General features: G+C 45.2%; 1 protein-coding gene across 1 annotated transcript in view; it reads left to right on the forward strand.

Annotated features, from left to right (window-relative positions):
• whrna (whirlin a) overlaps window positions 1-16,411 on the forward strand; it is a 123,415-nt gene that overhangs the window by 97,686 nt on the left and 9,318 nt on the right. The window contains exons 7-8 of the mRNA XM_082957564.1: window positions 13,519-13,731; window positions 14,377-14,598. Coding sequence (XP_082813690.1) covers window positions 13,519-13,731; window positions 14,377-14,598 — 435 coding nt within the window. The remainder of the gene's footprint in view (window positions 1-13,518; window positions 13,732-14,376; window positions 14,599-16,411) is intronic.

Genomic DNA, 16,411 nt, shown 5'->3' on the forward strand with positions numbered 1-16,411 from the left:
CTGCAGATTTAACCCGTTTCATTTACAGAATGTCAGGCAAAAAAGCTGTGTGCGTTGCTTGCAGTTAGCGCTTCGATGTTTTTGCGTCGGGCCTCTGTCTGGGACAGGAAGGCCACTTTGAAAGTTCCATGCTTCAAAGTTCCAGATTCATAATGATGTCTGAGATTGAATTCTTTGCAAATAAGACACACTGGCTTGTCATTGGGAAAAGATGGTAAGATGAGCGCATTTCTCTCTGTTCTTTTGATACTTTGTGAGAGGGACATTTTCTCTCGCTATCAAGCTAATTGTTCTGAACGAATGTTTTCCCCCACCAATCAACGCACAGAGAAATAGACACAAATAATTGAATAGAGACATGATTTCACGAGCGTAATCCGATCAAAATGATTGTTGTTGTCACTGAATTTATTATGTACTAATCAGATGTGTTAAAAATGTTGCTCAATTTGTAGCGTAGGCCAATAAATTGTGCTAATATTGTTCTGGCAACTATTAGCACATAAAGAAATTGTCCCAAGGCCAAACCTAGTTGACAAACCCTGGTGTATATGGTTTGTATAGTCTAGTGGGTGTGCTTGACTTTTGCCATCAGTGCCACAGGGAAGATTTATTTAGATGGAAAGGAGACAGGTGGAGAGTTGGGAGAGACAGCAGCTGCCAAAAGAAGGACAGCAAGGGAAGAAGAGGAGAGGAAGAGACGCGAAGAGATCACCATCGATTACACATCTCCTGAAGTGCTGACCCTCTCCATTGATATTACAAGGCAGTGTCTTCGAGTCCACAGGGACTTGAAGAGGAGAGGGGTATTGGGGAGACTTCCACAAAAAGTGTTACAACCCTTGTGTGTACAAAGTCAGTCGTCTTACCTTGTGGAGAACTCTAAGGTCTCTTTAGCCCTAAGGTGTGTGTGTGTGTGTGTGTGTGTGTGTGTGTGTGTGTGTGTGTGTGTGTGTGTGTGTGTGTGTGTGTGTGTGTGTGTGTGTGTGTGTGTGTGTGTGTGTGTGTGTGTGTGTGTGTGTGTGTGTGTGTGTGTGTGTGTGTGTGTGTGTGTGGTCAGAGCGATCTTGTAGGATGAACACGTTCCCTCGCAAAGTGTCATGAGCTTTTTTTAGTGGATGAGTGAGCTTCATAAGATGCTGTGAAATCCCCCTCTGTTCATATCAATCAAATTTAATTTGAAAGCCCTTTTTACATCAGCTGATGTCACAAAGTGCTGTACAGAAACCCAGCCTAAAACCCCAAACAGCAAGCAATGCAGGTGTAGAAGCACGGTGGCTAGGAAAAACTCCCTAGAAAGGCCAGAACCTAGGAAGAAGCCTAGAGAGGAACCAGGCTATGAGGGGTGGCCAGTCCTCTCCTGGCTGTGACGGGTGGAGATTATAACAGAACATGGCCAAGATGTTTAAATGTTCATAGATGACCAGCAGGGTGAAATAATACTAATCACAGTGGTTGTCGAGGGTGCAACAGGTCAACACCTCAGGAGTATATGTCAGTTGGCTTTTCATAGCCGATCATTCAGAGTATCTCTATTGCTCCTGCTGTCTCTAGAGAGTTGAAAACAGCAGGTCTGGGACAGGTAGCACGTCCAGTGAACAGGTCAGGGTTCCATAGCCGCAGGCAGAACAGTTGAAACTGGAGCAGCGTCACAGCCAGGTGGACTAGGGACAACAAGGAGTCATCAGGCCAGGTAGTCTTGAGGCATGGTCCTAGGGTTCAAGTCCTCCAAAAGAAAGAAAGAAAGAAAGAAAGAAAGAAAGAAAGAAAGAAAGAAAGAAAGAAAGAAAGAAAGAAAGAAAGAAAGAAAGAAAGAAAGAAAGAAAGAAAGAACGAAAGAGAGAGAATTAGAGAGAGCATACTTAAATTCACACAGGACACCGGATAAGACAGGAGAAATACTCCAGATATAAGACTGACCCTAGCCCCCGACACATAAACTACTGCAGCATAAATACTAGAGGCTGAGACAGGACGGGTCGGGAGACACTGTGTCCGACGATACCCCTGGAGAGGGCCAAACAGGCAGGATATAACCCCACCCACTTTGCCAAAGCACAGTCCCCACACCACTGGAGGGATATCTTCAACCACCAACTTACCATCCTGAGACAAGGCTGAGTATAGCCCACAAAGATCTCCGCCACGGCACAACCCAAGGGGGGGCGCCAACCCGGACAGGAAGATCACGTCAGTGACTCAACCCACTCAAGTGACGCACCCCTCCTAGGGACGGCATGGAAGAGCACCAGTATGCCAGTGATTCAGCCCCTGTAATAGGGTTAGAGGCAGAGAATCCAGTGGAGAGAGGTGAACCGGCCAGGCAGAGACAGCAAGGGCGGTTTGTTGCTCCAGTGCCTTTCTGTTCACCTTCACACTCCTGGGCCAGACTACACTCAATCATAGGACCTACTGAAGAGATGAGTCTTCAATAAAGACTTAAAAGTTGAAACCGAGTCGGTTCTCCTCTCACGTGGATAGGCAGACCATTCCATAAAAATTGAGCTCTATAGGAGAAAGCCCTGCCTCCAGCTGTTTGCTTAGAAATTCTAGGGACAGTAAGGAGGCCTGCGTCTTGTGACTGTAGCATACGTGTAGGTATGTACGGCAGGACCAAATCGGAAAGATAGGTAGGAGCAAGCCCATGTAATGCTTTGTAGGTTAGCAGTAAAACCTTGAAATCAGCCCTTGCCTTGACAGGAAGCCAGTGTAGAGAGGCTAGCACTGATCAATATATATCAATATATATGATCAAATATTTTGGTTCCAGCCAAGATTCTAGCAGCCGTGTTTAGCACTAACTGAAGTTTATTTAGTGCTTTATCTGGGTACCCGGAAAGTAGAGCATTGCAGTAGTATAACCTAGAAGTGATAAAAGAATGGATACATTTTTCTGCATCATTTTTGGACAGAAAGTTTCTGATTTTTGCAATGTTACTTAGATGGAAAAAAGCTGTCCTTGAAACAGTCTTGATATGTTTGTCAAAAGAGAGATCAGGGTCCAGAGTAACGCCGAAGTCCTTCACGGTTTTATTTGAGACGACTGTACAACCATCCAGATGAATTGTCAGATCCAACAGAAGATCTCTTTGTTTCTTGGGACCTAGAACAAGCATCTCTGTTTTGTCCGAGTTTAAAAGTAGAACATTTGCTGCCATCCACTTCCTTATGTCTGAAACACAGGCTCCCAGGGAGGGCAATTTTGGGGCTTCACCATGTTTCATCGAAATGTACAGCTGTGTATCGTCCGCATAGCAGTGAAAGTTAACATTATGTTTCCGAATGACATCACCAAGAGGTAAAATATATAGTGAAAACAATAGTGGTTCATATGCAAAACTATATATATTTCCATAAAAATGATACCCTGCATGAGAACGCAGATACTATGACAGGACAGTCGTTTATAATGGCTTAGAAGAGGGGGAGTATCAGGTATCAAGGTAAGACCCAAGTGCAGACTGTGTGAAGTAACAATGTTTATTGTAACAGGGGCATGCAAACGACAGGTCAAGGCAGGCAGGGGTCGATAATCCAGAGTAGGAGCAAAGGTACAGGACGGCAGGCATGCTCAGGGACAGGCAGAGTGGTCAGGCGGGCAGGTACAGGACAGGCAAGGGTCAAAAACCAGGAGGACGAGATAAAGAGAGGCTGGGAAAAGACAGGAGCTGACAGGACAAACCGCAGGTAAGCTTAACAAACAAGAGGAACTGGCACAGACAGACCGAAAACACAGGTATAAATACCCAGAGGATAAGTGGGGAAGGAAGATGGGCGACACCTGCAGGGGGTGGAGACGAGCACAAAGACAGGTGAAACAGATCAGGGCGTGACAGGGAGAGGAGAGGAGAGGGAGGGGAGCATAACACTACAGTTCTGTGTATGTGTGCATGCGTACGTATCTACTATTTCCTGAAAAGGGCATCACTCAAATGGGATGTATTTGGTTTTCTTTGATTTCCTGGGTCAAACCATCCTAAACAATCTACATGAAGTACTTGTCTCCAGATTCCTATGGGCCATAATCAAAAGTAGTGCACTATGTAGGGAACAGACTGTCATCTGGGACACAGCTTCAGAGTCCCACTCGTGAATAGCCAGCAGGCTTTCCCTGCGTCCTCTCACCCCTAGAAAGCTCTTGTGTCATGTCTGCCTGTGCAGAGCCTCAGGCCAGCTTTTTAACACATATACAGCAGAGAATTGACTAGTGTTAGTCGAAGCATGGTGATGTCATCATCAGCCATAGGGTTGTGATCATAGAAATACAAATGATTATGGTTGTGACTGGGGTTGAACTGACCCCCCAAAAAAAGACAGGCAGGACATTGGTTTCATTAACACATTTTTTTTTAAACGAACTCTGTTGGGATGTTGTTGGACATCCAAGGTTCATTCAGCGGTTCTGTGATATGACCTGAAGCCATTATCTGTCACTCTGTCAGACCCAATGTCAGTGTTTTTTCACTATGGACTGCCTGTCAAGTCAATCAAATACACCCAGGCAGAGCAGGGTTAATCCCCATTGTAGCCTCTGGCCCTGTGTGTGTGTGTGTGTGTGTGTGTGTGTGTGTGTGTGTGTGGTGTGTGTGTGTGTGTGTGTGTGTGTGTGTGTGTGTGTGTGTGTGTGTGTGTGTGTGTGTGTGTGTGTGTGTGTGTGTGTGTGTGTGTGTGTGCGTGCGCGTGCGTGCGTGCGTGCGTGCGTGTGTGCGTGCGTGCTGATAGGTGAGGTCTCTCCTGACCCCGATGACTGTTTACTGTAGTGATTGTAATTGTTGTTGCAGAGAGAAACCTCCAGCTCTGCTCACCCCTCCAGACATCTCTGAGCTCCTTCAATCTAACTTAAACACCTTGCTTTCAAGTAATTGGCAATCTGTGGCTGACGCTCTTAAAAGGATTTTGAAGTAAACAAAAACACAGGGCACTCTTCAGAGAGAGAGAGAGAGAGATGATAAGGGGGACAGGGGAAGGGAGAGGTTGAGGAAGACAGAGGGAGGGAGAACAGGAAAGAGAGAGAGAAGATAAGGAGGGCAATTCTACTGAAGTAGGGAGGGAGTTTCGATACGTTTTCAAAGTGTACCCTAGCCAGTTGCTACCATGCCCAGAGCTGGCTGTAATACATGCAAGCGAGCAGCATGGATTTGCAGTCTGAGTGCTGTTAGTTGGGAAGGCTGTTAATACACTGTGTAATAGCTTCAGAGCTATTCGATATGAACAGGGAGGAACACTCTGTAAAGTTAAATATCCATCCACCCCAACCTCGTATACAACGTCGACAGCTCTCAACTCGTTTCAGCTGTGAAGATATAGCCAGATGGTGACATCTTCACAAGCCGAGAACTGTCGTCCGCTGCACACCATTCTCTGTCCTTCACCTTGATTCAGTCCATCACACTGGTCATAGAGGGACCGTTGTTCGTCCTGCCACATCCCTCTTTCCCTCCCTCCATCCCTCTCTTTTTAATTAGAGCCAAAGGCCAGAATGGGCCGATAAGCTAATTAATTAAGAATAGGTTGCACGGCAAACCGGGCACGGGTTCAGCGCAGCAAAAGTCTCATAGCAAAGGATCAGGCATATGACCCCTTTCATTTCATGGTGAATGGATGGGATAGCCCAATCAGTGGCTATGCTCTAATCGATTTTGACACGGCTATTATTGGCTAATAGCTTTTCACCCCAAAGAAACCTTGTCTAAAGAATTACAAAGTCTGGTCTCACAATTAGATTTTAGAGGTGGATACGCTTTTACATACGATTCTCTCCGTTTCAGCCATCGATTGGAGAAGCTCACACAATCAGTGGAGAAGATAGCATGCTGGATTGTTCCGTTTACATCTGACAATGGAACAGTGGAACGCACACACATATGCATGCACACACACACACACACACACACACACACACACACACACACACACACACACACACACACACACACACACACACACACACACACACACACACACACACTCACACAAACACACACTCCAGACCACCCTCCCCCCACCTTGACCCTTACCCCCACTTCAGGGGGACCAATAGCTGTCACAAGGCTTTGTGTGTTTAGTACCAGGATGTAGCCATTGTGTGGCTCCAGGGCCTCACTGCTCCTCATGGACAGTCACACAGATAAGTTGCCCCTCGGTATAGCTAGGTAAGAGCTCATCCCTCTGATGAAGTTGAATCTAACGCTTAAAGATGCACTATGTAGTAATGTGAGTTATAGATCTGTCATTCTCATTGAAAGCAAGTCTAAGAAGTGGTAGAGCTGTTCTATGTGCACTATTTCTATGCTTCCCGTTCTTAAGTTTAGTTTTTGCATCTTTTACTTTTGGTTTTGTACAACAGCTTCAAACAGCTGAACATACAATGTGTTTAATTATGGAAAATATATTTCACAGCAGTTTAGATGGTACAATGATTCTCTGCATAATACTTGATTGTTTTGTCATACAAACTGAAATTTTATCAACCAGGAAAATGGCGTCGTGATTTCTGCATAGTGCACCTTTAATTGCTAGGTTAGAGGTTGATTTCACTTCTGTGGTGGTCAGTGATATGTGCAGGAGGATGAAGAGTGAGACTGGGAATATGTCCCAAATCACAGATTTTGACCTGGTTATTAAAAGTAGTGCACTACACAGGGAATTTGGTGCCATTTAGGACACAGAGAGCGTTTGATTCTGCATGGTTTAGCAGGGGGTCCAAGATGCTCCAGTCCAGTACACTAGCTTGATGGTTATTGCTACGAAACAATAGTTCTTTCATTTCTCTATCGGATTGGATTATTAAGGAGCACTGTGGTCTGGTAAAGTGATTTAATCAGCAGGCATTCCCCTGTGGGAAAGATGGATGTCAATCAATACACTAATGGCCTACCATCTAAAATGCCCAGTGTGATTGTGATAACTGCCTAGCTTTAGACGCTCAGCCACAAGAACATTTCATTTGTTTTGGTTTCCATAGGCTTTTACTGTAAATCAACTGTTTGGGCTTCTTTTCGACATGTGGTGAAATTGGAAGAGGTAGAAATGTATAGCATGGTTTAAGGGTTCTAGACTCGAGAATGTGTCCCTGGGCCTGATACCGTTCCATTACATACGTGTCTGCTGGGTCCCACTCTCAGTAGGGATAGGGTTTAATACCTGGATGTATGCCTTCCAAGGTCACACCTTATCTGTCCCACATCATGTGAAATCGATTTGTCCTCCCTTTGCGTGGACATGTTTCTTACCCCTGGTGAAAACTCTCCTCACCTCTTCCTCCTCCTCTTCCTCTGTCATTATATATCCCTGAGCTGCAGCCTTGGACGTGTTCTTCCCTCCTGTGAAAGATAATGTTCTCATTTCTCCAAAAACACTGAGCGTGAGGAAACAGAGAGCGCTGTCATTGTCACTAGGGACTGTGCTGAGTGGTGTCAGGCAGCATCGGTGTGTTCTGGAACAGTCCATACTGGGACAGAGGGGCTAGGCTAGGACAGGTAGGGAAATAGACTAAACACCCTTCACACTGGTTTCCTAATGATGCACCCTTCCCACGGTCTAGTTCATGCCCATTTCTTAGTTCTCACTGATCTGCCAGGTATGTTGCTTTCCCCCATCCAGTACTTTTAGTAGCAGTCAGGGCCGTAACCCCCCCCCCCCCGATTGCTGTAGCTCCATTCACCTCAGTCGATCCACAAACATCTAGCCTATTAGCTATGCAATTAGCCGCTACAAATGAACTCACATTAACTCAGCACTGGGATTAAAAACTATAATTTCATACGTACAGTAGGATCTGTTAGCAGAAACAGTACGATAAAAACACACTTTTTGCCATGGGCTGGGGATAATTTGTTGCAGTTTTTAAGCTAATTTCCTGTAATTCTACAAATTGTTCCATGAGATGTCATGTTAATATGATATCAAAATCAATGGGGCACCCAGGGAGGTCAGTACCCATGGGCATGTACCCTGCGTGCCCGGTCGGTAATTCGCTATGATTACTACAAGTTTAGATAGTTTGCTAGACTAACTAGACTAATTTAATTACAGTTGAAGCCGGAAGTTTACATACACCTTAGCCAAATTCATTTAAACTCAGTTTTTCACAATTCCTGACATTTAATCCTAGTAAAATAATAGTAGAGAGAATGATTTATTTCAGCTTTTATTTCTTTCTTCACATTCCCAGTGGGTCAGAAGTTTACATACACTCAATTAGTATTTGGTAGCATTGCCTTTAAATTGTTTAACTTGGGTCAAACATTTCGGGTAGCCTTCCACAAGCTTCCCACAATAAGTTGGGTGAATTTTGGCCCATTCCTCCTGACAGAGCTGGTGTAACTGAGTCAGGTTTGTAGGCCTCCTTGCTCGAACACGCTTTTTCAGTTCTGCCCACAAATTTTCTATGGGATTGAGGTCAGGGCTTTGTGATGGCCACTCCAATACCTTGACTTTGTTGTCCTTAAGCCATTTTGCCACAACTTTGGAAGTATGCTTGGGGTCATTGTCCATTTGGAAGACCCATTTGCGACCAAACTTTAACTTCCTGACTGATGTCTTGAGATGTTGCATCAATATATCCACATAATTTTCCTCCCTCATGTTGCCATCTATTTTGTGAAGTGCACCAGTCCCTCCTGCAACAAAGCACCCCACAACATGATGCTGTCACCCCCGTGCTTCACGGTTGGGATGGTGTTCTTCGGCTAGTAAGCCTCCCCCTTTTTCCTCCAAACATAACAATGGTCATTATGGCCAAACAGTTCTATTTTTACTTCATCAGACCAGAGGATATTTCTCCAAAAAGTATGATCTTTGTCCCCATGTGCAGTTGCAAACTGTAGTCTGGCTTTTTTACGGCGGTTTTGGAGTAGTGGCTTCTTCCTTGCTGAGCGACCTTTCAGGTTATGTCGATATAGGACTCGTTTTACTGTGGATATAGATACTTTTGTACCCTTTTCCTCCAGCATCTTCACAAGGTCCTTTGCTGTTGTTTGCGGATTGATTTGCACTTTTCGCACCAAAGTACGTTTGTCTCCTTCCTGAGTGGTTTGACGGCTGCGGTGTCCCATGGTGTTTATACTTGCGTACTATTGTTTGTACAAATGAACGTGGTAACTTCAGGCGTTTGGAAATTGCTCCCAAGGATGAAGCAGACTTGTGGAGGTCTACAATTCTTTTTTCTGAAGTCTTGGCTGATTTCTTTTGATTTTCCCATGATGTCAAGTGAAGAGGCACTGAGTTTGAAGGTAGGCCTTGAAATACATCCACAGGTACACCTCCAATTGACTCAAATGATGTCAATTAGCATATCAGAAGCTTCTAAAGCATGACATCATTTTCTGGAATTTTCCAAGCTGTTTAAAGGCACAGTCAACTTAGTGTATGTAAACTTCTGACCCACTGGAATTGTAATACAGTGAATTATTTTCATAGGGGTAGTGAAATGGAGACCAAGATGCAGCGTGGATAGTGCTCATTTTCAATCTTTTAATGAAGACACTTGACAAAATAACAAAAACGACCAACACAGTCCCGTCAGGTACTTAGACTAGAGCGGAAAACAACTACCCACAACCCCAAAGGAAAAACAGGCTGCCTAAGTATGGCTTCCAATCAGAGACAACGAAAGACACCTGCCTCTGATTGGAAACCATACCCGGCCGAACATGAAAACCAACACATAGAAATAGACAACTAGAACAAACCCACATAGAAACAGAAAACCCAAAATACATACAAAACAAACCCCCCCTGCCACGCCCTGACCATACTACTATGGCAAATGACCTCTTTCACTGGTCAGGACGTGACAATTATAAGTTAAATAAACTGTCTGTAAACAATTGTTGGAGAAATTACTTGTGTCATGCACAAAGTAGATATCCTAACCAACTTTCCAAAACTATAGTTTGTTAACAAGAAATTTGTGGAGTGGTTGAAAAATGAGTTTTAATGACGCCAACCTAAGTGTATGTAAACTTCCGACTTCAACTGTATCTATAAATCTACTGCCATGGGCTAATTGAGTGAGTGACATATTACAAGAGTTAAACTGCTGATGCACAACTAACTTTTGAAATTTGCAACCCTGTGTATTCTACTATTCTAGCTCTCAACAGGAAGTTAAGACCCCGACTGAGTCCCCCCCCCATTTTTAAAATGTATTTTTTAATCTGAACTTGCTGAGGTCCGGACCTGGGTGTCCTCATATGTATTGACGGCCCTGGTAGCAGTGTCATGAAGTTTAATATAAGCACTTTGATCCTACTATCAAAGGGCATTGATCTACATTGATCTACAACATTGATCTACAACAGAGTGCTAGACAGTGCAGTGGTGCGAATTGGACCTGTCTGGTCTCCATCTCATCTTGTCTTGTTTTGGTCCTATCCCTCTCTCTGGGTAGTCATTGGAATGGGGTCAGTGGTGCTTGTAGTTGATGCCTTTGGTAAAGGGAGCAGTCATCTTGTCTTGCAGAATGCACACCGAGAATTGACAAAGACCCAGTGCGTGTCCCTAAGGGCACCCTATTTCCAACATAGTGCACAAGATTTGACCAGAGCTCTATGGGCCCTGGTCAAAAGTAGTGCACTACATAGGGAATAGGGTGCCATTTGGCATGCAGATGGAATCCAGCAGCACACTGGCCATTGTAGTATTTGATTAATTATTAATTAATGGGTCTTAGTTTAACATGGGATACAGGTTAGATCTGAGTCTTAGTTTAACATGGGATACAGGTTAGATCTGAGTCTTAGTTTAACATGGGATACAGGTTAGATCTGAGTCTTAGTTTAACATGGGATACAGGTTAGATCTGAGTCTTAGTTTAACATGGGATACAGGTTAGATCTGAGTCTTAGTTTAACATGGGATACAGGTTAGATCTGAGTCTTAGTTTAACATGGGATACAGGTTAGATCTGACACGTAACCCAAACCGGCTGCGCGCGTGCACCATCGTGCAACATTGTGCACATATTTATTTTGGCCCCCCACACTAAACGCGATCATGACATGCAGGTTAAAATATCAAAACAAACTCTGAACCAATTACATTAATCTGGGGACAGGTCGAAAAGCATTAAACATTTCTGTCAATTTGGCTAGCTAGCTTGCACTTGCTAGCTAATGTGTCCTATTTAGATAGCTTGCTGTTGCTAGCTAATTTGGCCTGGGATATAAACATTGAGTTGTTATTCTACCTGAAATGCACAAGGTCCTCTACTCCGACAATTAATCCACATAATAAAATGGTCAACCCGAATTGTTTCTAGTCATCTCTCCTCCTTCTAGGCTTTTTCTTCTCTGGACTTTATATTGCGATTGGCAACTTTCATAAATTAGGTGCATTACCGCCACCGACCTCATTCGTCTTTAAGTTGCCCACGTGGGTATAACCAATGAGGAGATGGCACGTGGGTATAACCAATGAGGAGATGGAATGTGGGTATAACCAATGAGGAGATGGCACATGGGTATAACCAATGAGGAGATGGCACATGGGTACTGTGGTGGTTAATTTCTTTACTATCAAATGAGGAGAGACAAATTTATCACACAAGTCAGAGTCATACTTAAACTAAATCTTTAATAGTGAGAGCAATGGCTTGTCGTTGAATCACCGTTTCTGATGATCCGTTGAGAGCGGCAACACAAAGGCTACTGAGATCTTTTATAGCAAAGATCCACCCGCTAGTCTACATAACAAACCACAGATGTTTTGAACGGGTCACAAGATGAGACTTTTTAAATGAGAAAGGAGTATCCCATAGCAAGATAGCATTCACTATAAATTATCGTTCAGTTTGGTCCCTAAGACGAGGTTCCTTGCTCGTTCCTGGTACTTCATAGCACAAAAACACCAACTCATCCAATGGCATAAATCAATTGTCAACTCCAGATACACCCATCTCATGTAAAACCCCTTCTTGACCCCACTCCTGGACAAGCTCACTGAGGGGAGTGAGCCTCTAGGTCATACACTATCCCAGGATAAGTGCAACATCAGAGATGACATACAATGGTTCCAGACGCTACCACACACATCCCCCAATGCCAAAGGAGGGAGTGACTGGCGCACAGACATTGTGGAGACAAGTAATTAGTTCCGCATTAATCACGCAATCCCTTCACATGGTTTAAGAATAGGTAGACGCATTCACATATGAAGACAATGTTCCCTCCTGTCCTCTTCCCTTTCTGATATTCTGCATAGCACCAGGGACATGTGAAAGACAAGCCTGACCTTTCCCCTCTCTGTGACGCGAACGGTGTAGTCAGCCTGTGAGTCTTAGTTTAACATGGGATACAGGTTAGAACTGAGTCTCAGAGGCTAATCTCTTTAATTATTATCATTGGCATCATACATGTCCTAACAACCATCAAATAAGTTGTCATTAAGGGATTGATTGTTCTTACGCCTTGTAGGTTTGAACTATACTCAGGCTGTGTCCCAAATGGCACCCTATTCCCTATATAGTGCACTACTTTTGACCAGGGCTCTATGGGGAATAGAGTGCCATTTGGGACACAACCGATGTGCACTTTTCAATAGGATTCTTCAGGTAAATGCATGTTGTAAGCATAGAGTTAATTAGGATACTGCCTAAGTGTGGCTTCACCTTGGGGTAGGGACTTATGTTTGGCAAAGGCTGCAACACCTCACTCCTCCAGACCTGGTGGCTAACACAGACGAATGAGAGTGGTTAAGAGTTTGGGATGAGGAGTCTGGGGCAGGTGGGGGAGGGTGAGTTGCCCCTCTCTCCTTCCTTCCCTCCCTCCCTCCCCTCTCTCTCTCGCTCTCTCTCCCCATATCTCTCTCTCTCTTTCGTCTTTCACTCTCTTCTCTCCCTCTCTCTCCCTCTCCCCATCTTTTTTCCTCTTTCTCTCTCTTACACAGCCTTGGGGCTGGTGACTTTGAAGTGGTGTCTTTGATTAAGGAGTTAATTAAAGAAAAGCTGCTTGTGAGGAGATACCGAGAGCGAGAGAAAGAGAGATAGGAAGAGAGGGAGAAAGACAGGACAAGGAAGAGCAAGGAGAGAGAGAGAGTGTGTGTGTATGTATGAATTCGGGGTAATATTCTCATCTGGTTCTCAAGTGCCGTGGTGCCATCGCTGAGTGAATTGATTGGATTGGCTGAGCTGGCTGTGGCATATGAGAAGGGCAGTTGCATAGAGTAGGCTGTGGTTCTGTGGAAGAGATGAGAGCCTTAGTGCCCAGTGTTAGAGTGATGTACTCTGGCCCCTCCACGCCAGCTGTGGGTGGGATGGATGGATGGATGATGAGCAATGACAAATGCATGTACATGATTTCTCTCTTTGTTCTTTTTCTGTCCCTTTGTTTCTCATTTCCTGCCTGACATACACCTCCCCCCTCACCTCTGGGTCTCTCCTGTGTCACCTTTCTACTTCTCACCCCCCCCCCCCACACACACACACACACACACACACACACACACACTTTCTCCCTCACCTTGTCCCTTTTCCAACCCTCCTCCTCACCCCATCCTCCTCTCCCCCTCCCCTTCCAGCCGGTGTTCTATAAGGGTGTGGCGGGCTCCCAGGTGACCCTCTCCAGCCTGGTGAACCAGAGCAGAGCCATGCTGGAGGAACAGGCCCGCCACCTGCTGACGGAGACTGAGAGGCAGACCATGGGCTACTACATGGAGGAGTACCGAGACGGACACATAGGGGTGGAGCAACTAGTCATGGCCCTGTTTGAATTGCTCAACACACACGCCAAGGTGAGGAGTGACTGTGGAGAGACAGCGTGGGGTGTGTGTGTGTTGGTGTGGGTGGATGGGTGTGTGGGTGGGTGGATGGGTATCTTTTGTGTGTTTGTATTTGTGCGTGTGCATGTGTGTGTGTGCACGTGTGTATGTGTGTGTGTGTGCGCGTGTGTGTTTGAGAGAAAGAGCGCGAGAGAGAGAGAGACTTAGAATCGTTTGTGCATACATGTGTGCAAGAAACAGAGAAAGACAAATTCCGGTGTGCATGCGTGTGTCCGTTGTTGTGAGGTGCATCATGTGTTGGGTTCTTGTGTTCCCTCACTCATAGTGCTTATGGTGATTGCTCGCCTTTTCTCTGTACATCCATCACTTGAATGGCAAGTTTTGTGAGACTTTCCGTGATTTATGTTAAGGCTTTTGTGGTTGCTCAGACATCTGTTTTTCTCAGTTTATTAGAAAGCCACTTGTCTTTCTGTCAATGTCCTTGCCCTGCACCTCATATAAAACAATGATTTATCAAATATATTGAATTCACAATTGGTAAAGTGCTTTAAACAGTGTTGTTTTGTTGCAGTCTTCCTCATGGTCTCCTGATGCATGTTATAGCTCCCTATAACTCTAGAACCCTGTCTCCATCTCCTCCCCCAACCCTCCTCTTAGTTCTCCCTGCTATCAGAGGTGCGTGGCCTGGTGACGCCCCAGGATCTGGAGCGTTTCGATGGGATGGTGCTGCGCCGCGAGATCCAGGCTTTGAAGGCCCGGCAGGGGGGTGCCAGTGCGGCCGCCCTCCACCCTGACTCCCTCTCCATGGTTTCCTACCCAGATACCTTGGCCTCCTCGTCAGCCAGCTACATGACCTCCACCACCCTCAGCTCAGCACGGGTAGGAAGGCTGGGCCGCAGTGGACCCAAACTGTCTGTCTGTCTGGCTCTGTCTCTGGCTGTCGCTGGCTGGCTATGTTTGTCTGTCTGTCAGGCTGCCGTGTCCGTCTGGCCGTCTGTCCATCTGTCTGTCTGTATGTCTGTGAGAGTCTGAGTCACTCCTCATTTTTAGGTGTCACTTTTGTCTCGAAGTAGACCGATTTGAAGGTGTCCCTGTTTGATGAGGGGTAGAGGATAGAGCTGTTAGGATGACATATCGTTACTCGGAGTGCATGGGGCAAGGAGAAGGGTTTCAGCAGGACAGAGGTGATGTGTCCCAAATGCCATTCTATTCCCTATATAGTACACTGCTTTTGACCAGGCCCCTTAAAAAGTAGTGCACTAAATAGGGAACAGGGTGCCATTTGGGACATAGTCAGGGATGAGAGCACTGTGCCCCTGCTGAGTCGGAAAGGGCCTAACAAGGGATCATTAACTAGATCCAGCCGTGGGCCGATTTTTTTCTGGAGCGGATGGGCGGGGGGCCAGAACATAATTACAAATAATTTGTAGACTGCAAATCGACGGAAATATAATTATTTCAAACCATGCTTACCTTTGTATAATATCACGTTTCTCTATTATGCGTGGGAATACATGGGAACAGATTTCTTAAATTAAAATCACTTGGAGCTAATTTTCTGGTGTTTTTACAGTCTTTTATGTCCAACAATGAAAATTCCACATGTATTTTTAAAACCCCGGCCTAAACCCTTCACTAGAGATGAAAGAGACGTATTTATCTAGAAACTTCCTCCGTTTAACCCCGACTCCCCGCCTGCCTTTTCAACCCCCCAGGAAAGACTGCTGTGGTTGATAGATATGATGGAGGTAGGAGTTGTTGCCAATTCTCTTATTTTACATCCATTTGCAGTGGTTCTCTGCCTCTAATTTTGAAGTGAATATGGTTTGGAGTGCTTCAGTCTGCATTCATTTGTCAGGTTGCATAAAGACAATGGATCTAACTTTTTCTGTTGATGTGACTGTCCTTTTGAACATTTCTGTGTATCCCTGTGTGTGTTGTATGTGTGTGGACATATACTTGTGGGGACCAAAAAAAAATACAAATTGGGGACGTTTTGCCGGTCCCCATCTTGAAAAAGGCTATTTCTAGGGGGTTTAGGGTTAGGATTATAATTAGTGTTACGGTTAGAATTAGGTTTAGGGTTAGGGGTTAAAGGTTAGGTTTAGGAGTTAGGGTTAGGAGTTAGGGTTAGGTGTAGGTGTAGGGTTAAGGTTGGGTTTCGGGATTAGGGTTAGGAAAAATAGGATATAGAATTGTGTCCCCCCCACAAGGTTAGTAAAACAAGACTGTGTGTGTTGATGTGTGTGCGTGTCTGCGTATGTGCGCATGGCAGTGTGCGTGCGTGCGGCATACATGAGCATGCATGCTGGTGTGTGCTTGCATGCATGTGTCTGTATGTGTTTCCCTATTCGCAGTGCATACACACACATTGTTTCTGCAGGAGTAATTACAGACAGTCAGACTAAGCTGCTGCTAGCCCGTCCACTATTGATGTTTCCTTCTGGGGCGCAAACCAGAGGACAACACTATTAACCAGCTAGCTATGTCACACATGCACTCACACACACACACACTCAAACACACACACATGCATTCACGTACACACACACACGCCAAGGCACGTGCAAACACACACACACAGGCATATGCACACACACACAGACACACAGACTCAATCCACTCTGGACAGTTGAGATAATCTGCAGCTGTCTTACTATAGCACACCGTGGACAAGGCCAGACCTCCAGAT

The sequence above is a fragment of the Salmo salar genome, chromosome 11 (assembly GCF_965601325.2).
Source record: "Salmo salar chromosome 11, fSalSal1, whole genome shotgun sequence".
In the NCBI taxonomy this organism is placed as follows: domain Eukaryota; kingdom Metazoa; phylum Chordata; class Actinopteri; order Salmoniformes; family Salmonidae; genus Salmo; species Salmo salar.